The sequence below is a fragment of the Carcharodon carcharias genome, chromosome 18 (genome assembly GCF_017639515.1).
Source record: "Carcharodon carcharias isolate sCarCar2 chromosome 18, sCarCar2.pri, whole genome shotgun sequence".
NCBI lineage: Eukaryota > Metazoa > Chordata > Chondrichthyes > Lamniformes > Lamnidae > Carcharodon > Carcharodon carcharias.
In genome coordinates, this window is record NC_054484.1 from 34,125,409 (window position 1) to 34,148,723 (window position 23,315).

General features: G+C 41.1%; 1 protein-coding gene across 10 annotated transcripts in view; it reads right to left on the bottom strand.

The window, feature by feature from the left end:
• Positions 1–13,444: 13,444 nt before the first annotated feature.
• Positions 13,445–23,315, bottom strand: part of tmem45a (transmembrane protein 45a) — a 114,944-nt gene continuing 105,073 nt past the window's right edge. For 9 of the 10 annotated variants that reach the window (XM_041211336.1, XM_041211335.1, XM_041211337.1 and 6 more), the window contains 2 exons: positions 21,144–21,238; positions 13,445–16,784 (listed from right to left, as the gene is read on the bottom strand). In XM_041211336.1, the coding sequence (XP_041067270.1) occupies positions 16,780–16,784; positions 21,144–21,238 (100 nt within the window). In that variant the 3' untranslated portion in view covers positions 13,445–16,779. The remainder of the gene's footprint in view (positions 16,785–21,143; positions 21,239–23,315) is intronic. The other variant, XM_041211341.1, reaches the window with a different exon arrangement.

Sequence of the window (23,315 nt, forward strand, 5' to 3'; positions counted from 1 at the left end):
CTCAGCTGCACTCTCAACTGTACTAGACCCTCACCTGCCCTGGTCTCTCCACTCTCCCGTATTTGTACCCTCACTTGCACTGCATTTGACTGCACCATCACCTGTCCTGGCCTCTACACTCCTCCAATACCACACCCTATCATCCAGTCTCTCCATTAATTCTCATTTAATGTAAAATATGCTGCTAATGACTACACCATTGTTAAATCAGGTTGGAGGCATTCCTGCAATTTTGATCACATGACATTCTGACTAAATGTCAGGTGAAGTGTCACCTGCCACTGATATTGCATTGATCATCTAACAGTCGGTCATGGATTTGCACCTGCAGCTGTTATACTAGATGTTTCTATAGCTGGGAAGCCACCCATGAGCATAAAGTTGTTTTGCAAATTTTTTTTGGATGGCTTTTATTCAATGGTTTTGGCCAAGAGGGTGCTGTGATGATATGTAGCAGATGGCATGAATGATGGGGAATTATGGAGAGATGTGATGTTGGGTGTGATCTCAGGGGAAACAGAGCCTGAGTATCTGCTCACAGATAGCTTGTCTGGAGTGAAGGATTCCCAGGCCCTCCTTCTTTTCCTCCTCCCCCTCCTCCCAAGAAGCCCTCTGAAGGCATTGTGGCAAGAGCTGTGTCTTTATGAAAGCAAGATTGTGGATCATGCAATAACTCTCCACAAACTTGGAGACAATCTCAGGAGGGCCCCTGTCAAATAACCCAGGCAGTGGAACCATTTTTTCAGATGCTGATGGTTTGCTCAGTGATGTTTCTGGTTGCTGCATGGCTCTCAGTGTAGGCACGCTGTGCAAATATATGCAAGGCTGGTGGAGGTACAAGGTATGAAGTGAGTAACCCTTGTCACCTAGCCAACAGCCTCTGGTTCTTTGTGGTGGGCCAAAGATAGTTGGCTGGCACAGGATAACTGCATTGTGGCTGTTGCCAGGACAGCAAGCATTCATCAGAAAGATTGTCTGGGCATGGTTGCACACCCACTGCATATTGGTGGAGGGGTTACAGTTGCAATAACGTGTTGGGTGCAGAGCCATGTGTGTGCAATCCTATAATCCTGCATCATTGTAAGTCTCATTAGCCTGGACATGTGCTTTTTTTAAAATTCATTCATGGGGTGTGGGTGTCACAGGCTAGGACAGCATTTATTGCCCACCTCTAATTGCCCTTGTTCAGAAGCATTTACGCTCCCTCTGCTTCTCTCCAGTAAGAGAGAAGCCGATGCAGTCCCCCTTCTGCTTCTGTACAGAACCTCTTCACTTCCCTTATGCAACAATGGACTGTGAACTAGGAGATGTTTGCTATCTGAGACTGAAGCCGTTGTTTTTGGTTCATGCATCAAATTCCAAACCTAGTTACTAGCTCCACCCCTCTCCCTGGCAACAGTTGAGATTAAGCCAGTCTGTTCACAACCTTGATGTCATATTTGACCTCAAGATGAACTATCAGCCTTGTACTTGTGCCATCACTCTAAAACAGCCTATTTCCACCTCCATAATATCATCCAACTTTGCCTCTGTCTCAGCTCAGCTGATGCTAAAACCTTCATCTATGCCTTCATGACCTCTAGACTTGACTATTCCAATGCTGTCCTGGCTGGTCTCCCACATTGTACCTGAGGTCACCCAAAACTCTGCTGCTCATGTTTATCTCACACCAAGCCGTGCTCGTTGACCTACACTGGCTCCTGATCAAGCAATGCCTTGATTTTAAAATTCTCATTTCTATTTTCAAATCCTCCAAGACTTTGTCCCTCCCTATCTCTACAATCTCCTCCAACCCCACAACCCTCAAGATATCTGTGTTCTCCTAATTCTTCTAACTCTTGAGCATTCCTGATTTTAACTTGCTCCAACATTGCTGGCTGTGCCTTCTGCTGCCTAGGCCCCGAGTTCTAGAATTATATCCCTAAACCTCTTTGCCGCTCCACCTCACTTTCCTCCTTTAAGAAACACCTCAAACCCTACCTCTTTGACCAAGGTTTTGGTCATCTGTCCTAATATCTCATTATGTGGTAAAGTATGTGTCATACTTTATTTTGTAATGCTCCTATGAAACACCTTGCGACATGTTGTTAATGTTAAAGGCACAATATAAATATAAGTTGTTCTTGTTGTAAGATTGTCTGCATCCACATGGAAGGATCTACTAGCATAGAAATTGAGGGCCATGATGATCTTGATGGCCATGGGCTGCACTGTCCTTGCATTGCTGCGTGACTACAGGTTGTGTTCCAAGTGGTGGTCAAAATAGCTTCTGCTTTCAAGCCTTTATACACCAAGAATGACATCAGAGGTCACATGAAAATGGCAAGCCTATGGCCGCATTGGACAAAGGCACTTCTCCAAACATCCCCCTTTCCGTAAAGAAAAAAAAACAACGAGCATACACTGTCATTTGCAGTTGCAAGTCAGGCAGATACATGATCTACAATGAAAATCATCATGCATGTGCAGAAAACTGGTCATTCCAACCTGATCGACTTCCATCTGTCCCTACACATGTATTGCACACATAATATTTAAAGCATTCAGGTCTTCTGACGGGTACGCATACAGCTTGTTACTGGCCGTTCATCTGGTGTCTGCTCCTCAGAGGGGTGATGTCCCCTTTCTGGGGAATTTCACTGCCATAGCAAGAGTTGTCACTGAGGTAATTGTTGTTGCTGACCCATTGTCTTTCTTGGGGAACAGTTGACCACTGGGACTGATGGTCATTCAGTTTCGTGTGCAGTTGGTGATCTCACATCTTCCTCATTAGCTGTCTGCTGTGAAGGAGCAGCTTCTCCAGTTGTACATACATGTCTGTGGTTATGACGATACATCTTATTCATTTTCACCGTCTATGATCAAGGTGAGAACTTTTCTACACAAGTCCCAAGTTGTCAAGTGGGCTGACTTTTGTTGAGAGCATTAAATGTCTGCATTCGGACCAGCTCTCCAATTTTCAGCTCTGGCAATGATTTGGCAGCTTTATGAAATTGAAATTTGGCTTTCTGTCATTTCACTTTGATTTTGTGACTCACTCCTGTTACTAATTCTAGCTTCAGTAATGTTTTAGCTATTAGAAGAGTATTTTGGGTGTGATATGACATTAGTTGCTGAACTGAACTACTTTCCATGACTTCAGGATTCTAGGATTTCCTTGTATACATCTGTGTTGGATCTACTTGATTTTTTGATGATCCCTTCGGCAATTTTCACTGCTGCCTCAACCTTTCCATTTGACTGGGGATAGTGTGAAGGTGATCTGCTGTGTTGAATTTCCCAATCATTTACAAGGCACCTGAATACTTCCCTTGTGAACTGAGGGCCATTGTCGATCATTGCAATGTCAGGAATGCCATAATGTATGTATGTTTTCAGGCATTCCACCATTTCACTGGTGACCGTTGATGTCAGCTCATTTAACTCCCAGTAATCTGAATAGTTGATGGTGATGAGATGGCCATTTCCAAAGAGAGTGAAGAGATCTATTTCAAGCTTCGTTCTTGGTCTGTCTGGGATGTCATGAGTGGCTCTTATAATTGCTTAGCTTAATGTTCTTTACAAGTACTACACTGACTGATATGGTCCTTGATCTCATTGCTCATGTTTAGCCAGTAGAGCACTTCTCTTCAACACAAAAACAAAAACAGAATTACCTGGAAAAACTCAGCAGGTCTGGCAGCATTGGCGGAGAAGAAAAGAGTTGACGTTTCGAGTCCTCATGACCCTTCGACAGAACTTGAGTTCGAGTCCAAGCAACTCGAACTCAAGTTCTGTCGAAGGGTCATGAGGACTCGAAACGTCAACTCTTTTCTTCTCTGCCGATGCTGCCAGACCTGCTGAGTTTTTCCAGGTAATTCTGTTTTTGTTTTTGTTTTGGATTTCCAGCATCCGCAGTTTTTTTTGTTTTTAGAGCACTTCTCTTGCCTTCCTCAAACTAGATTTGATTTCTTGATGGCTTGCATGGATGTGCTTCAGCATATCTTTCCTCATCCCCTTGGGGATGATGACTCTAGTCCCTTTGTACAAGATGCCATCTTGGGCAATCACTTCATTCCTATATGCCCAATACTCACTTATAACAATGGGTGAGTTCTTGATAGTTTTTAACATCCTTTTATCACTACTTCCTGCAGCACTTGGAGAGTTGAATCTCGTTACGTAGTTTGCTTGATCTGAGAAAGATCTTTATCTGTTGGATTCAGTGTCTCTGCTGGGCTGTTGACTTCCAGAGCAGGTTGTGCTGTTGCTTCTTGTTGAATCTGGAAGATTTCACACTCTGTTCTAGAATAAGCCGCTTTCTTCAAAGGGAGTGCAGCTTTTAACAGCATGTCAGCGATGTACATCCATTTCCCCTACTTGTACTTCATTTCCAAATGATATCTCTGCATCCTTTACAGATGCTTTGAAGTAGATAAAAGTAGTTTGAGAAAGATGCTTTGAAGTGGCTTGTGGTTGACTCCACCATCACTATCTCTCTCCCAAACAGGTTGTAGGGTCTTCCTTTTGTGAGGATCTGGTCCGATTTATCGGGGTCCTATTGAAATTCTCTAGGTAAGACTGTTCAGTCAGGGTTATTCCGAACTTAGTCTGCCTAATGTCCAACCCTATATACTTAAAAGCTCCAGAAGCCAGATTTCCAATTTTGAGTTCCTTTGTAATTTTGTCTGTAAGAAATTTCTCAACTGCCGCAGATCCACACCCACAGGAAATCATCCACGTCCATTAAGAAAATGATTGCTACTTTTCCTTCATCGTACCAATAAAACATTGCTCGATCTGCTTTTAGCTGAATACAAACAGCTTTTTGTAGGATGGACCTAACTGAAAAATACTATAACCTGGATGCATTGTTTAGCCTTCAAACACAGTTGTTTAACTTCCATAATTCCCCCTCTATAGCTCCAGCTCCTTTTGGAGGTTTTAAGAATACTTCTCTTTGAAATTGTTCTCCTTGCAAAAATGCAGCTTTGATGTCAATGGATTTCCATTCCTTTGACTATGTCGCTAAAAATGCTAGGAAGATCCTCAAACTTACTTTTCCTGTTGTTGGGAAGCCTACTCTAACTTCCTGGTTGCCCAGTTGTCCCTCAAATCTCCAAACTACAAGCGTGGCCTTAGTTTTGTACATGCCATTGGGGAGTATTTTCTCTATACATATCCATCTATGAGATAATGTTGGCTGTCCTTTGTCTGGCACCTCGGTGTAAATGTCAAACTCGCTCCAACTATCAAGTTCTTTTTGTTTTGCCTCCTTTACCAATTTACCATCTGACTTGTTAGTGGCCATCAGAGCTTCTCTATGACAGGGACTCCCACTTCTTGCATTGCTCCTCGACTGTTCTTTGGTCCTTGCTCTTGTTAAACTACGTCCCCAGTTAGGTCTCCTGTCCCTATCCTGACTGGTACTACTTGACCTGTCCCTCCTGCAGACTTTCATAAGCTCTTGATCTTTTCCTTGGGCTGTGATCACAATTAGGCTCAATGTCTGAACTTAGACTACGTTTCCTGGCCTTCCGCATTTTCACTTCCTTTTGTCAATTTATGGATCCGATATCCTGCCCCTTGTCTTATACATTCAGCCAGTTTTTATATTTCCCTGTGGCCTTTCCTGCCCTTCCTGCTATGGTGGCTTCCCTCCACTCACTAACCCTTCTGGCATATATGCCACCCTAGTTCTAACTTTCGGTAGTTGATTTTTTTGGTGAATGGCCCTATTCTGATCATCACTATCACTTGGTCTATTCTCAACTAGCCAGATATATATCACAGTCTGTTGTTCGTACATGTCCAGCATATGTGTGTGCAAATTGCATGGTGCATCTTCAGTTTCGATCATTTGTTCAGGTTCCATCTTTTTGTTATCAGCGCCAGTAAGTCATGGGGAACGTACTCTAACAGTTTGGTTACCATTTTGCAAGATTAACGTTTTGCCAGCAGTGCCTATAACTTTTCCTGGGCCTCTCCATTCTTTGTGTCATTGTATTTTACAATACACCATGTCCCCGAGATTAAAACTCATTTCTGACTGCCTGATTTGATACCTCAAAGCTCTCCTGATTTTTTTCTGAAACCTCCGCCTTAATAAATCCTCTCCTCCCTGCATGCATGGCATTCGAATGTTCAGCAAAAACTGAACCTACTACTGGTAGTCTCCTTCAAAGATGGGGAATGGTCCCACGCTATTGAAGGTATATTCGGATTCCTGCCATAAACTTACTGATAGGGGTTGTAGCCCCCTACCATCTTGAGATTGTTTTTTTTTAATGCACTGTCCATGCTAGAGCAGTTGTCAATTTACAATTCGGTTGGTCAACTAAGATTTTTCTGAGCATTTCGTCAATGACAACATGATTTTTCTCTCATATCCCATTGCTAAAAGGACTTTCTGCTACTGTGTGCATTGCGACAATATTCAAATTTTCACACATACTCCTGAATTCATCAGTGGCAAATTCTCCTCCATTGTCCTTTAAGAATTTAGCTGATGCCACCAGCCCCATCCATCTTTCCATTATTTTATCAATAATTACTTCTTTTCTTTATGAAAAATTACCATTGGCAGACTGAATCTCGTTGCTATGACTACAAAATGTAAAAGAAAAATATCTTTTTCTTTATCCCATACTTTGAGGTCCAATACTATTGTTTCATTAAAATCTCTCGCCAATGGAAGACTTACTATTGGTCGCAATGGTGTTCTCCTGTACTTTTTACAAATATCACATTTTTTTACTAATACCCTCAACAAGTCTATTGTATTCCTCAACCAGCGCCACTGCATCCTTTAACAGAATCTTCAATCTATGGCCAGAGGGATGTGCAAAATGTCGATGTAGTTTTGTAATAATTTGCTTCTTCTCCTTTAAATCCTTATCCCCTACTCCCATTAATACCTCTTTAACATTCTGTCTATTATATTCCTTTAAGGCCGATCATCTCTAATGTCCCGACCATGTTAATTGCAAATCTACATATCTCCCAAAAACAAAATCGCTTTATCATATCCCTATGTCCAACTTCATTTGGGCCTTTCTCATTGAAAGCTTACTTAACCGTAAAGGTATTTCACTCTATACCATATCAGTACTGATAAAGTGATTTACCCCTATTTTACACAGAATTACTATTCCTTTTAGTGGTTTCAACATGTTACCATCACCGAATCTCAAACAAGTTGAACTGTCATATTTCCGAAAAATGACATTTTGTCGATACTTTTCATTTTGCGTTCATCAGGACAATTGCAAGAATACCAATGTCAAGGGAAACAACAACATTATTCTGTATGAGAAGAGAGTGCTGATTAGTTAGAAAGTGGACTCTGATTGAGACATTGCCATGGAAAATACACCAGCTAATGCTGGCTGGCAGTTAACTGCCGAGCATTGTTTGAAATTTAAACCAGGCAGCTTGACTCTGATTGGGCAAGGCATTGCCCTGAGGAACGAACCAGCGAATAGCTATTACTTATTTTGTTTAACTGAAACAGGTGCAATGTGTATACATGTTCTTTCTGTCTGCAAAGAACAGGGTCCTGTGTATAAATATATGTAGCTACATGCAAGTGTGCCACATTGCAAGCCCGACTGACAATATTAAATTGGTTGTCACTGTGATTTTTATCACACTGAGGATTATTTGGCAAATGTTGTCCAATTGCGGAATCACATCTAATTTTGGACACTGTGTTTTGAGTTTTACAAGCACAGCAAACAGCATGTTCCTTCTGCTGTTCGCAACAAGCAAGGTACAGACCATAACCAACCAGTCCGTGCTTGCTTGACGATTGACCACTTCAGAGCTTCTGCACATCAATAGCTTTCTTGAGCGTAAGTTACTCTTCTCTCCTCACAGCGGGATCACTTGTTCCTAAGACAATCCTATCTCTGATTAGATCATCCTCTCGTTGTTCAAACACAAGATTCAACTTGGCATCTCAATGCCATCACATACTCACCAATATTCTCCCCCTCTTCCTGAGCTCTGTTCATAAGTAACATTGGTAGAGGGCTCAAAGTAGGTCCTTACGGCCTCCAAAATATCACAAGACTGGCTTTTCTGCTCCTCAGCAGGTCTAGGGTGCAATATAACTTGTACACTCTTTCCACAGCCCTGGTATCAGAGTTGTTAGTCTCAATTTGTTCACGTTTCTTGTTTAACTCTATGGCAATTTCATAGGGCAAGATTTTATGCGTCGGCGAGCGGGGGCGGGTCCTGCTCGCCTACACGTAAAGTGACATCGGGGGGAATTCCGACGTCACCGTGCCCCATTTAAATTTTCAGGAAGGTGGGGGTGCAGCAAAACCATCTGTGCACCCGCCGACCTGTCAATGGCCAATTAAGTAATTAAAGGACCTTAAGGTTAGCAGGCAAGCCAGGAGCGCTGGCGCAAACTAGAAAAAGCATGAAACCTCATCCATAGGCAGGATGAGGTTTCATGTAGGTTGTAAAAAATTTTAATAAAGTGTGAAAATTATGGATATGTCCCAACTCGTGACATTGTCACATGAGGGGACATGTTAGAGAAATTTTATTTTTCTATTTTTAGGTTTTTGACATTTACAGCCGATCTCCCTGAGGCAGCACATAGCACATGTGAAAGAGCACACTCTCGATTTTAGGATTCCCCCTGCATACACAGGAAGTGCATAGCGCTTCCACGCAGATGTCACGCTGGGCGGGCCTTAATTGACCTGCCCACGTAAAATGGTGCCGCGCCCCCAGTTGGGAGTGCCAATTGGAAGCGCGCCTGTGCGCACCCACCATTCAATTTCACCCCCGACGGGGGGAAATTTCAGCCCATTGTTTTGTTATTGACACTGGAAGAATTTCCAATTTATTTTTAAATCTGCCTTCACCTTCATAGGAGCAGGTATTGGAATATTCAAAGCCATACTGACTTACCCAGTGATTGATGTCCTGTACAAAGTTGCAGATTGAAGTTTTAATTACTCTCTTCTGTTTCATACAACAGCTGGCTCTCTTATAGCAATCAAAATTCCCTCCGTTTTAGCTGTACACTCCAGACACCATGTTCCAAGTGGTGGATGAAATGGCTTCTACTCTCAAGTCTTTACACCAATAATGACATCAGGGGTCACATGACCAAGGCAAGCTTATGGCCACATTGCAACCTGTTTGGAGGAATGTCTTTGTGCAATGTAGGAGGTCACACAGTTCAGTCACCACCTCCTTGATGAAATGTAGCCACTTCAGACACTGCTCCCACCTGAGATGAAGTTAGAAATGCTCCCGAAAGACCTTTGGTGGGTAGGGCCTTCTATTACAAATCCACCTTCTCCTCCCTCTAAGCACTGCTTCCTCTGTCTGCTCCCCGTGCTCCATTTCCAAGTCATCCTGCAGCTCAGGAGAAACTGCAACTATAACCCCCATGACTAAAGCAGTCTTTTCTTGACAAGCCTTCCAACACTTCTGACCTCCCTGTCAAAATCCAGCAACACTCCCTTGAAAATCCAAAAGGTTTGCAAAGTGCCTTCTACAAAATGGTACTTCCACTAACTTTGCAGCAGCAAAGGAACATCAAAAGCACCACACCTGAAGATTGCTTATCACTTTTAATAGCAGTGGTGGTGGCTGGGAGGGGAAGTCACTCATGCAGCTGAATGTGTATCAAGTGATTAAGAGAGGACATTAAATAGATATGCACGATCCAAAATGTGTGCCAAATCAGGGTTAGAGGCTGTTTGTCATCACAATACACTCAAACCACATGTATCCAGTCCACAGGTCTTTACTAATGCCCTTGCAGTCAGGGGGTGATGCCTGGGCCATTCCAGGAATGTTCTGGCCAATATTTTTGGAGTTCTGGGGCTTTCCTGGGTTCTGTAGCACAGGCACCAGTAGCACTAGAAGTCAAATTTCACGGCCTCACTGCTCTAAATGTCAGCATGATGTGGTAAAGCAATTGAAAAAAAACAGACACAACGTGTAGCTGTATAGCCAGAATAATGGAATATATTTGTGGTGCCACTGCTGGTGGAAATCAAAAAATGGTGCATTCTACACTTCTGACCACTTTTGGTGTGGCCTGCATGGCACTTCATGCTTGGGAGACCGCAAACATGGACATGCCATGTGTGCCAAGAGCACTTGGCATGGGCAGATACTGGTATCAAGTATCCATTCCAGCTGATTTGATGCATGTTTTTGACACTTGGACCAGGCTGGTGCTAATCACTCTTAGCTGAACAAGTATTCAATGACAGGAGCAACTCACCATTTGCACTATTTAAAGGCTGGCATCCAACTTGCAGGTAAGATGATTTGAACTAACTTCAGCTATTATAAAATTTGTAGGAGTATTGTGGAGTTTTGTTGGAGGTTTTGTGATGAGTGGCTGGATTTGGCAGGAAGTGTTGCTGCATCTATACAGGAAGAGCAGAGAATTTGGTGACCTGTCCACACAAAAGTTACAGTAGGTATGGGGGCTGTAGTTGCAACGTTTCTGGGTCTGCATTGTGACAGGGAAATGGAACAGATGGTGCAGAAAGGGAAGCTCTGCAGAGAAGGGGGAGAAGGAGGGCTCTACATAGAAGATCCTACCCATAACGGGTTTTCAGGAAGCACTTTCCCTACTTTCACTTTAGCCGGAAGCAATGCCTGAGATTCACCAAGGAGGTGATATTACCTCCTTCAGCAGGACTTGCAGCTGCACAGTAAGGTGAAGATGGTGCTGTCAGTGGCCATTAAGGTCACTGTCATTATAAACATCCAAGCAACCAGATCATTCCAGGTGGGAACAGGTGACATGGCGAACATATCCCCGTACGTAACTATTGCTGTATCAGGGAGGTGATGAAAGCCCTGTTTGTGAAAGGCAAGCTCACTTTTGCCAGGATAGCAGATTCCCAATGATGTAGGGTGCCATCTGCTGCACACAAGTGGCTCTGTGGACGCCCCATGTCAACAGGGAGAGGAACAGGAACCACTAGGGCTGCCATTTCATCAATGTGCAGATGGTGTGCGACCATGCACAATCCATCATCTTGGTGAATGCCTGCTATCCTGTCAGCAGGCACGATGTTTTCATCTCGAAACAGTTTGTGATTTCTGCTGTCTTTGGAACGAGAGGCTGGTTGTTCAGGGACAAGGAGTACACCTTTTACACATAGCTGATGATTCCCCTCTGCCATCCACCACCTGAGCACAATGGGCATACAAGGAGGGCTATGCTGCCACCAGAACCCTTGTAGAGCAGACATCAGAATACATAAACAACTTGGCTTTGGTGTCTGTATTACTCAGGAGCATGTCTCCAAGTTTATGGTGGTCTGCTGCCTTCTCCACAACATTAATATCATGAGGGTGCAGCCATTGTCATCAGGTATCCAGAGACCATCTGGGGACGAGGTGGAATAGGAAGAGGAGGATGCAGGGAGGAGGCATCCAGGACCCCTTCACACCAGACAGGTCGTTGATGAGCACCTATGCAGACTCTAGTTTCCTTAGAAGATAATCCTTTCACCACCCCAGCTCCATTGTTCCCCACCTTCTCATCCATCTGCAATATTCCAACACGTCACCCTCTTCATCAAAATTCTGCAATAAAAGCCACCGACAAAAACATTACCATAATATCTTTCTAACAACACATCCAATTATACAAACAAAAATTAACCGTTCATCCTTGTACATCCCCTTTGCATCTGTCTTGGGGGGTGCCTTCACCTATCCTAGTGCTCCTTTGGAGTGCTACCCAGTGGCTGCAGCATGTCTGGTGGAAGACTGCTGACTTTCACTAAGGGAGATTGCAGATGGGTGCCTTGGAACAACTCCAGGCCTTGACGATCCTGCTTTGGACTACTCCACCTCAGCATGGGCAGCAGCAGTCTGGGCTGAGGTAAAAATAAAATACTGCAGATGCTGGAAATCTAAACAAAAACAGAAAATGCTGGTAAAGCTCAACAGGTCTAACAGCATCTGAGAAAGACAGAGTTAATATTTCGAGTCCGATTCGGACATCTTGTGTTTTTGTAGCAGTCTGAGCTGGTTGGCTTATAGACTGTAACAAGGGCACTATATGAATGGCAGTGTGGGAGCATGAATACTGTCATCCTGAGAGAGGATAGCAGGTACGTGCATCATGGTCCCACTGCAGGTCCCCTGGGACAGTGCCTCAGCAATCTTAGTAACCTATTGGAGAACAGGATGCAGGACTGACACAAGAGCCTGCAAGCCCCTTCAAGTGCTGCAGCCATGATGGCAATAATCTAAGCCTGCATGGCAGCAAACATGGATCTCATAACGTTTGTCTGAGCTCCATTTGCAACACGGAGATGTTGGGTGGCTAATACCTGTGCTGCAGTGGAAACTGGGAACACTGCCAGATGTTACATCACAGCAGGCCTCCCATTTGCTGTTGGCCACCATTTCCATGCTGGAAATGATGGGCTTCAAGCTCTGTGTGATGTCCTGTGCCACACTGGAACGAAACTCCACCATATTCCTGGTTAGACAAAAGGCTGTCTGGCATGCCACACACATCTCGATGTGCATGTTCATCAGCATTCTCCAGTAGGTACTTCACTGAAGTCCTCATTTGAGTTCCCTGAATTCATCCATGACTTCATCCCCCAGTGAGCTGGCACACAAACAATTTGTTCAACTTCTACTTGCAGCCAATTGCTGTATTGTCAGAAGCAGCTTCCTTCTAATAGACTTAGTTCCCCTTTAAGAGGTGCAGGTTAGCTGAAAAATAAACTCACCACACACGCTGCTGGGCCCCATGTTGAGCATTCAGGCAGCCAGCAGCGCGGCTGTCACTTGGCTCAACACTGCCATCATGCAAATGAGGCAGCAGAAAGTTTGTGCGTTGCCTGACTCGACATGAGCGAGTGTGGGCAGATCGCAAATTGCAACCCCTGAATTGAAAATGGGAGGAAACCAATTTTTACCCCAAGACTTTGTATGCACTGGTCAGACCACACTTACTGAAAACTCTACTTTCAAGTTTGGTCATGATGTTTCAAAAAGAATGTGCCCATGTTGGAGATAATACTGAGAAGAACACAATGTTACCAAGTGTAAACAGTGAGAGTTTAGTGAGAAGAACAGAGAAGCTTGTTTCCTATTATAGAATTATGGAGACAAAATTAAGAGGGAAAAGTTATCTCGATCATTTGAATCTTTATATCTTAAGAAAAAAGTCATCTAGATAAGTTGAATCTAGAGTATTACCAAGGTAAATTAGATCAGTAGAGCCAGAGTACATACAATTAAATTGATGAGAAGTGAATTTAAACCAGTTATGTTGGAAATAAGTTTTTGAACTGTTTGAGATTGTTTACAAAACAAAGCAGCATAGTTAGGGAATTTCAAATATTGGATGCTGGGCTGGAGGAGCACTATAGATCTAAGTGTTGAAGAATTCTCTTCTCATCCTTGACTGTCTTTTTTTCACATACGGAGTCCTCAGTCACTGTTAATTGAACACAATTTATGGAACAATAAAAGGTAAGTACATTTAAGAACAGTGATTTTAATATTCTTTTTCACAAGGTAGAGACTCCTCATTCACAGATATAAGTATATTACAGTAACTTCGGAAGTCAGCAGTAATTAAGCATGAACTGCAAGCATTCTTCAAAAATGAACAAAAATCTTTTGACAATTCCTTGTTGAATAAAGTTGAAAAAGAAAATCTTCATTTTTTTTAAGCCTTCACCAATAGTATGACTGCATTATGACAACACAATGATATATTCATATAAGTATCTAAGAACAGTACAATTTTCCATTTTCAACAGAAATACTTCTTCCCAACAACAAATATTAAATACAGCATAAGCCTATGAAATTTAGTATATCTCATTGTAGTACAATTAAATGGAAAACAACCCGATTCATGATCAACCAATATTTAACACTTATTTTAAAAACTAAGCATTTTGGAAATTTTATTTTGGTCCTTGCTGAACAATATTGCATTGTAAACAGGCTGATTAACAAACTGAATCAAGTACACATCATACAAGACAACATTTAAATTAAGTTAAGAACTGAATCAACTCCAAAGGTTGTACATGTTTCACAAAGTAAGAAAACTAAATAATATATTTTTTTCAGTCATAGAAAATAAATATTAATTTTGTTTGAGGTACATACTGCTTATTTGACTATAATATATAATCTATTATAAAAGAGGGAAAGCTAAGTGTATCCAAATTGTATTTGTTTATAAAATTTTACTCTACAAAAACTTACAATGGTGAATTTATTTTTATCTTTTCAAGCTTTTATGTTCTATCCTTTACATGCTACACATCATGTAAGGTTCTCAAAACATTAACAATTATCTTGTAAATTATTTATAAATATGATTTTCTGTGAACATTTAACATTTTAAAATTGAGTACATAAACGTGTCGGAGTGGAAAATATTTGGGAGAATGCACAGAAAGGTTTTAAAATGGGCTTGAGAGCAAACTGTATCTGAAAAAAAGAATATTTTGTGAATGCTCAAACCTCTTTTTCATTCTGCAACTAGTCACGGATTATTAAATGCTACGAAAGTGTCCATCAATTATGTTCTGGAAGACATGCCGTCATGAAACCCCTAAATAATAGTATTCTGGCATGTTTCAGAACAATCTAGAATATTGATCAGTTTAAATTACATTTCATACAAATTCTTAATCACAAGGACTTTGAAATATGATGGCCAATCTAAGGTTGAGTACTGAACTATAATATCATTTCTTGCATTAAATTTTATGTACCACGTCTCCAATTTTCAGGTTATCTATCATTGCTTCCTGTTCTCATGTAGAAGTTGGGTGAAGAATTTACTTAAGGTTATGGTGTATGCCCACTTTAAGTTTTTGCCCAATTGTGGGGCCCCTAACACTGGTCCTAGAGTCAGTCCCAGCCCATCCCCTACCCAAGTGTTGCCGTCCATCCCATTAAATCCTGTTTCTGACTTGATATAAGCAAAAAAGATTAAATGCTCCCATAGCATGTAACTGTCAATCAATTCTGCTTTTACTAGGACGGTACCAGAATTAATAGGAGCAGCACTACTCAGGTAGGGGGTGTGACACACATGAGTGGCATTTGTATAGGGAGCAAGAAGTGAGAAGGGTATCCAGGAATTTTGTTGTTGGACATAAGGGGAACAGAGGGTGGGACATGGTGCCAGCATTAATTGGAAAGGAGTGTGGGCACTATGACAATGAACTGGTGAACAGAGGAAATAGTGAACAAAAGCATAAATTCATTTTTAAGGAACACATTTGTGATTTAATGAAGTCTTCCCCCACGATGTTAAACATTGCTTCAGAATGAAGCTCTGTAATAAACTTTGCAATGATGCTATTGCAGACATTTTAAGTCTGTTTGCTGAGGTGAAACTTTGTTTTTGACAACAGGATGATATGGCCTTATGGCGACTCCACAGCCCATTTTATATTTCACTTGATTTCTTTTTCCAATGGTTATAATACAGGTTGCTAGTTCACTGGTCCTGCATTACTGGCTAAAACCAATTCCATTCTGGTGATCTTTATTTAAAAAATTCTTTGTGAAGTTTGCACTCTTTGAATTTGATGTAATTATCAGAAAGATCATATTAATGAGCAAGGTCCTATCATGAACAATTCCAACTTCAAGGATCTAGGACACATAGCCTTCCTCATGGGTTAGCACTAGTACACTGCGGTTGACAGCGGATTGAGCCTGGCTAATATAGACCATACTATAGGTATTCAGAAAGGATATACTTTTAAGATTCTTCACAATGTCAAATGTCTTCATACATATCTATCTCTGAGTGACATATTTTCAATACTATAAAGCTTACTTCATCAGGGGCACATTTTAAAAAACACTAAAATTATTATAAATCAGAATCGGCATCCCATAGATACACATATCACCTCAAATCATTGGTGCAGATTTAAGGATTAGAACCTGGATTGAAACAAAAACATTCGAGCTGCTATACATAGATGTTTCCTGCATTTTTTAATTTGCACTATGTGTAAGTGGAAGTTTATAAATCACCATTCTCATTAATTATAACTGTTAGTTTCTAACACCTAAAGCTTTATTTGACTTTTGTCAATAGTGTAAAATGGCCTCATGGTGACTCAGCAGCTCATTTTACACAGCATTCAATTCTCTTTTTCAATGGATGTACAATGGGGAACAGGTTTACTATGCACCCTTTCTGCATTACAGGCAAAGATCAATTTCATCCCCGTGATCTTTATTTAAAAGTTATATATGTAGCTTGCACTTTTTAAGTTCTTTTGAAGCATTATCATCAGGAAGGTCATAACTTTCTTTTAGCCTTGCTCATTCATAGTCATGAGCTCTAAAACATAAGAAATAAAGACAGATTGTCAGTATGAAAGGATGTATTTCCTCTTTCACCGGTCACTGGAGAGCAGTATTAAGTTTTGATTATTGTAAAGTTGCAAATGTTGCCCTTTTCACTAGTTGATTTCTCAGGAATTAAAGACAGCAGTACAGAAATGTACATAAGATAAATCAGTCCATTCCCATGTATAAACACAAGGCAGTTCAATATATTTGCTCCATTGTAGACACAGGTTTATGCTTGTGAAAGGGGTTAACATCAGAAACTATTCAAGACTCTTAAAGGGTATAATCTTGCAATAAAGAATAAATAAAGGCACAATGGTAGGAAACTACAATATTTATCAGGCTATATTTCTTCCTCAGCCTCTTGATCTTTTTCAAATGATTTCAACAGTCCCATCTCCATAGGTTCAACCTGTTTTAACTTTGTATGAATCACCCTGGAAACACATAAAAAACATTGGTAAATTTGGTGAAATTGATGATGGTGTGAATGATACTGATTGCAATCACTACAAATTATCTTTTAAAGATGTAAGATGTAAATCGCCCTGCAATACAGCGTTTGGGCTGTGAATGTGTTTCTTGAATAAAATACCATTATTTTAAAAAGTGGCTTGAGTTTGAAGTTTAAAAATATATTATTGATTGATTCATTCATTATGGTACAGTGCTTTTATTTATCCAAATTTGCCAGTCATCCTAAGCTCTGTTTATACTGCTTATAGAGGACCCCACCTGCAAGTTCCCCTCCAAGTCACATAAAATCCTGACTTAGAAATATATCGCCATTGCTTCACTGCCTCTGGGTAAAAAAGACCTGCAATTCCCTTCCTAACAGCATCGTTGGTGTACATACACCAGATGCACTGCAGCGGTTCAAGAAAGGTGGCTCACCACCACTCAAGGCCAGGGATGGCCAATAAATGCTAGCCCTACTGGCAATGCTCATATCATATGAAAGAATTTTTTAAAAGGCTATGCTTTTAATTGTTGCTTTGGGCTGCATTAAAGTGCTTCAGTTGGAGCTTGGTGAGGGAGGGACTTTTAAGGGTTAATTTCTATCTAAAGTTTAATCTTTCTTTAATTTAGCAACTAACTAAAAGTTGCTCTTTGGGTTGGGAGAAGGTGAGTTTTAGTCCAGCTTTAAAACAGGAGTTACACAGGCTCTGCTTGCAGCTGCAGCTAGTAAATTAGTTAACTGGCTTAAACAGGTTTTCAGAAGCTAGATTCAGACAGCATAAAAGCAGGCCATCTACAGTGCTGCTTTGGGCTGCATTAGAGTGCTTCAGTTGGAGTTTGGTGAGAGAGGGTGTTTGCTAATGAGGGAAGGAGGTGATCCTTTCATTTTCTACCTTATCTCAATAAGAAGAGCAGTGGCCTTGATAAGTAGGACCTGGTAAGTGTTTCTTCTGTCCTTAATATTCTTTAAACTAGAGGGAATAAAAGTAAAGGGAGTAATTTAAGGGTGGAATGTGGAATGCTCCCTGCCTGTGCAATGTGGGAAGTCAGGGATACTTCTAGTGTCCAGGGCGACCATATGTGTAGGAAGCATCTCCAGTTGCAGCTACTCGAAATCCATGTTTCAGAGCCGGAGCTGTGCTTGGAGTTACTGTAGAGCATCCGCAAGGATGAGATCTTCATGCACAGACAGAAAGGGAGTGGGTGACTGCCAGATAGAGTAAAACTACTAGGCAGGTAGTACAGGAGTTCCTTGGGTCCATCTCCCTCTCCAACAGACTTTGCATCTTGGATACTGCTGGGGGAGATGGTTTCTCAGGGGAATGAAGCAAGAACCAAGTCTGTGGCATCATGAGTGGCTCAGGTACATAGAGGGGGGGGGAGGAAAGAGTGGGAGAGCAAAAGTGATAGGGGATTTTGTCATAAGGGGAACAGATAGACGTTTCTGCCACTGCAGACATGGCACCAGGATGGATTGTTGCCTCCCTGGTGTCAGGGTGAAGGACGTCACTGTGCGGCTGCTGGACATTCTGAAAGGGGAGGGTGAACAGCCAGAGGTCATGGCCCATATTGGTACCAACAACATAGGTAAAAAGAGGGATGAGGTCCTGAAAGCAGAATATAGGGAGCTAGGAAATAAACTAAAAAGGGTAATCTCAGGATTACTCCCATTTTCAAATTCTAGCGAGTTCAAGAATAGGAGAACAGACCAGATTAATGCATGGCTGGAGAGGTGGTGTAGGAGGGAGGGATTTAGCTTCCTGAGGCATTGGAACCGATTCTGAGGAAGATGGGAGCTGTACAAGCTGGACAGGTTGCACCCCAGCAGGACTGGGATCAATATCATTACAGGGGTATTTGCTAGTGCAGAGGGTTTAAACTAGATTGGCTGTGGGGTGGGAACCTGAGCGGGGAGACACAAGAGAGGGAAACAAAGAAAGACAAAGAAGTAGAAAGCAAAAGTAGAAGGCAGAGGAAAAAGGGCCAGCAACAAATAGGGCCATAGTACAAAAAAATGTGTAAAAATGTTAAAAAGACAAATCTAAAGGCACCATATCTGACTGCATAGAGCTTTTGGCATAAGATAGATGAATTAACAGTGCAAACAGATGTAAACAGGCACGATATCATTACGATTATGGAGACATGGCTGCAGGGTGACCAAGGCTGGGAACTGGATATCCAAGGGAAAAGAAGAGGTGGTGTTGTTAGTCAAGGATGAAATCACTGTGATAGTGAGAGAGATTTTGGCTCAGAAAATCTAAATGTAGAATCTGTCTGGGTGGAGCTAAGAAGCAACAAAGGCCGGAAAACATTAGTGCGTTTGTCTATCGGCCTCAAAACCGTAGTGATAAGCTTGGGGATGCATGTAACAAGGGTGCCACAGTAATCATGGGTGACCTTAATCTACATATAGAGTGGGCAAACCAAATTAGCAATAATACTGTGGTGGATGAATTCCTGGAGTGTGTACGCGGTGGTTTTTTAGGCTAGTATGTCGCGGAACCGACTAGAGAACAAGCTATTCTAGATCTGGTATTGTGCAATGAGAAGGGTTTAATTACTAATTTTGTTGTGTGGGGTACTTTAGGGAACAGTGATCAAAAAATGATAGAATTCTTCATTAAGATGGAAAGTGAAGTAGTCTGATCTGAAAGTAGGCTCCTAAATCTTAGCAAAGGAAAATACAAAGATATGAGGTGTGAGTTGGCTAAGAAAGATTGGGGAAGTTAGACAATGGTTAATATTTAAGGAATGAATGAATGTATGCATTGCAACAGTTATACATTCCTTTCTAGCATAAAAACACAACAGGAAAAGCGGCCCAACCATGGCTAACAAAAGAAATTAAGGATAGTATTAGATCCAAGAGGAGTCATATAAAGTTGCGAGAAAAGCAGCAAGCCTGAGTGTTGAGAGCAGTTTAGAATTCAGCAAAGGAGGATCAAGAGATTGATTAAGAGGGGAAAAATACAGTGTGAGAGTAAACTTGTAAGTAACATAAAAGCTTCTAGTATGTAAAATGAAAATGACTAGTGAAGACAAATGTAGGTCCCTTACAGTCTGAAATGGGGTAATTTATAATAGAGAACAAGAAAATGGCAGAGCAATTAAACAACTACTTTAGTTCTGTCTTCATGGAGGAAGACACAAATAACTTCCCAGAAATACTAGGGAACCAAGGGTCTAGTGAGGAGGAGGAAGAATTGAAGGGATTTAATATTACTAAAACAATAGTGCTGGTGAAATTAATGGGACTGAGAGCCGATAAATCTCCAGGGCCCAATCATCTACATCCCAAGGTGCTAAAGGAGGTAGCCATGGAAATAGTGGATGCGTTGGTTGTCATCTTCCACAATTCTGTCGATTCTGGAATAGTTCTGGCAGATTGGAGGGTGGCAAATTAACCCCGCTATTTAAAAAAGGAGGGAGGGAGGGAGAAAACAGCGAATTACAGACCGGATAGCCAAACATCAGTAGTACAGAAAATGCTAGGGTCTATTATAAAAGATGTGATAACAGCACACTTAGAAAATAACGACAGGATCAGACAAAATCAGCGTGGATTTATGAAAGAGAAATCATGTTTGAAAAACCTACTGGAGTTTTTGAGGGTGTAACTAGCAGAATGGATAAGGGAGAATGAGTGGATGTGGTATATTTAGATTTTCAGAAAGCTTTTGATAAAGTCCCACATAAGAGGTTAGTGTGTAAAATTAAAGCACATGGGATTGGGGGTAATATATTGATATGGATTGAGAATTGGCAGACAGGAAACAGTGTGGGAATAAATAGGTTTTTTTTAAGAGTGGCAGGTGGTGGCTAGTGGGGTGCCGCAGAGATCAGTTCTTGGGCCCCAGCTATTTCACAATATATCAATGATTTGAATGAGGGAACCAAATGTAATATCTCCAAGTTTGCTGATTACACGAAACTTGGTGGGAATGTGAGCGATGAGAAGTGTGTTAAGAGGCTTCAAGGCGATTTAGACAGGTAAGTGGGCAAATACATGGTACGTGCAACTTAACATGGATAAGTCTAAAGTTATCTACCTCAGGAGGAAAAACAGAGAAAAGACAGAGTATTACTTAAATGGTGATAGATTAGGAAATGTTGATGTACAAAGGGGCCTAAGTGTCCTTATACACCAATCACTGAAAGCAAACATGCAGTTGCAGCAAACAGTTAAGAAGGAAATAGCATGTTGGCCTCCATTGCGAGAGGACTTGAGTATAGGAGCAAGGATGTCTTACTGTAGCTGTACAAGGCCTCGGTGAGACGACACCTGGAGTATTGTTGCAGTTTTGGTCTCCTTTCCTAAGAAAGGATATACTTACCATACAAGGAGTGCAGCAAAGGTTCACCTAGACTGATTCCTGGGATGGCAGGATTGTCGTTTGAGGAGAGATTGGGCTTTCTAGGCCTGTATTCACTGCAGTTTAGAGGAATGAAAGAAGATCTCATTGAAACATACAAAATTCTGACAGGGGTGGACAGACTGGATGCAGGAATGATATTTCCTCTGGCTGGGGTGGGGGAGGGGTCTAGAATAAAGGTCACAGTCTCAGGATACGGGGTAGACCATTTAGGACTGAGATAAGGAGAAACTTCTCCACTCAGAGGGTGGTGAATCTATGGAATTCTCTACCACAGACTATGGAGGCCAAGTCACTGAATATACTTAGGAAGGAAAAAGATAGATTTCTGGACTCTAAAGGTGTCAAGGGCTAAGAAGTACGGTGTTGAGATAGAGGATTAGCCATGATCATTTTGAATGGAGGAGCAGGCTCGAAAGGCCAAGTGACCTAATCCTGCTCCTATTTTCTTTGTTTCTATGATTCTTCCTCCTCTCATGGAAAGCCCTGCATAGACTAAAAACACAAGAATAGTTTCAGGTTTCCTAAGATTCTAGAATGGATCTACTGAAGTCTCCTGGGAGAAACTCCTACTACTCTTAAATTACTGAATTATTGTGGTTACATAAGAAAATACCAGTTTATATGAAGATGCACATTTTGACTCCAGGGGGCAGAATTGCTACAGTACCTTGAACTTTATTTGGCACGTACCGGCATATCCAATGCAATCAATTTTCATTTCAATTTATTCATGTTTTTGTTGGTAGTTTTAGCCTTGTTTTTGGTCTTTGAGTGCATAATGGTGTTGCAGGGAGTAAAAATTGTCAGACATTACACCTTTGTGACATAAATATTTGTGCTTAAAATGTATTGAGGTGGTGCTTGGGACAGGAAGTGATTTTGGGAGCAACTCAGTTGTCTTGAGTACTGGTGCTACTTTTGTCATTTATATGGGGATGTTCTGATTCAAACACAAGAGTTTAGAGGTATATAAACAGGGCACAGCAACTCATGGCAATACCAGAAACACCTCTCTAACTGTAAATCAGTGTAATTCCCATCCACCATCAGTAGTACTGTTGTAATAAATATTTGCTTTGCCATGTTGAAATATCTCAAAGGCCTTGATATGAGAAATACTACCATAGATTATCATGGTAGCACGAAATATATGCACATCTTCAAAAAACCATTTACTGTTTTCTCTGCTGCTCTCAGATATGTTTAAATGAATTCATCAATCTCTTCAAACAGTTAAGAACATTGAGCAGAAGCTCACTCCCATGTCTATGCAAGCTTGTTATATTAAAGAAATCTATTGGTATTTTAAAGCTGCATTATAGTTGACAGTTTGTATTGAACTGAACTTAGACACTTGTTTGTTAATAGATCTTTTTATGACTACAGAATTATTTCATTAAAATAGCACAAAGAATCTTCAATAACTTTAAGTAAATTGTGGATAATAAATAATACAGCCCAAGGATACTATAAAATTAAACTTGAGTATTTCTCTTTTGGTTTCTTCCAACTTACTCCATTAATTTTCATTTTCGGAGGAGAAAGAAATATTAAAAAATGAGCTTTCTAAAAAAACTTCTCACCCTCTCAGCCTAGCTTTGTCGCTGGAACAAATAATTGGAACTTGGGCAGATGTTCCCATGATTTTCCATTCATTATTTTAAAAATCAACAGATAGATGGTATTGGGGATGTGCCACCAAATTTATGTGTTCCTGATTATTGTAGCTCTGCATTATAGGAATGAGAGTTCAGACTGCCAAAGGACCTCAATGTACTGGGCAGCCTCTGGGAGCTGTGCACATGAGCTAAAATAGATTTCTGCTGAATATATTGTAAGACTTGTAATATGCAAGCAGGCACAGGGAACAAATAAAGAAGATAATGCAATGTCTGAAAGTGCTCAACAAAGCCTGTAATGATCTGAAATACTCCTATCTGATCGTTGGTGCTGATGAGAAATGATACTGAGCCAAATAAGGCAACATTACCATGGTAATGGTGTAAGTAGAAGGAATTAAGAAGGACAAATTGTATCTTTGTTTCATTACAATTAATTGTATCTTTGTTTCATTACAATTAATTGTATCTTTGTTTCATTACAATTAATTGTATCTTTGTTTCATTACAA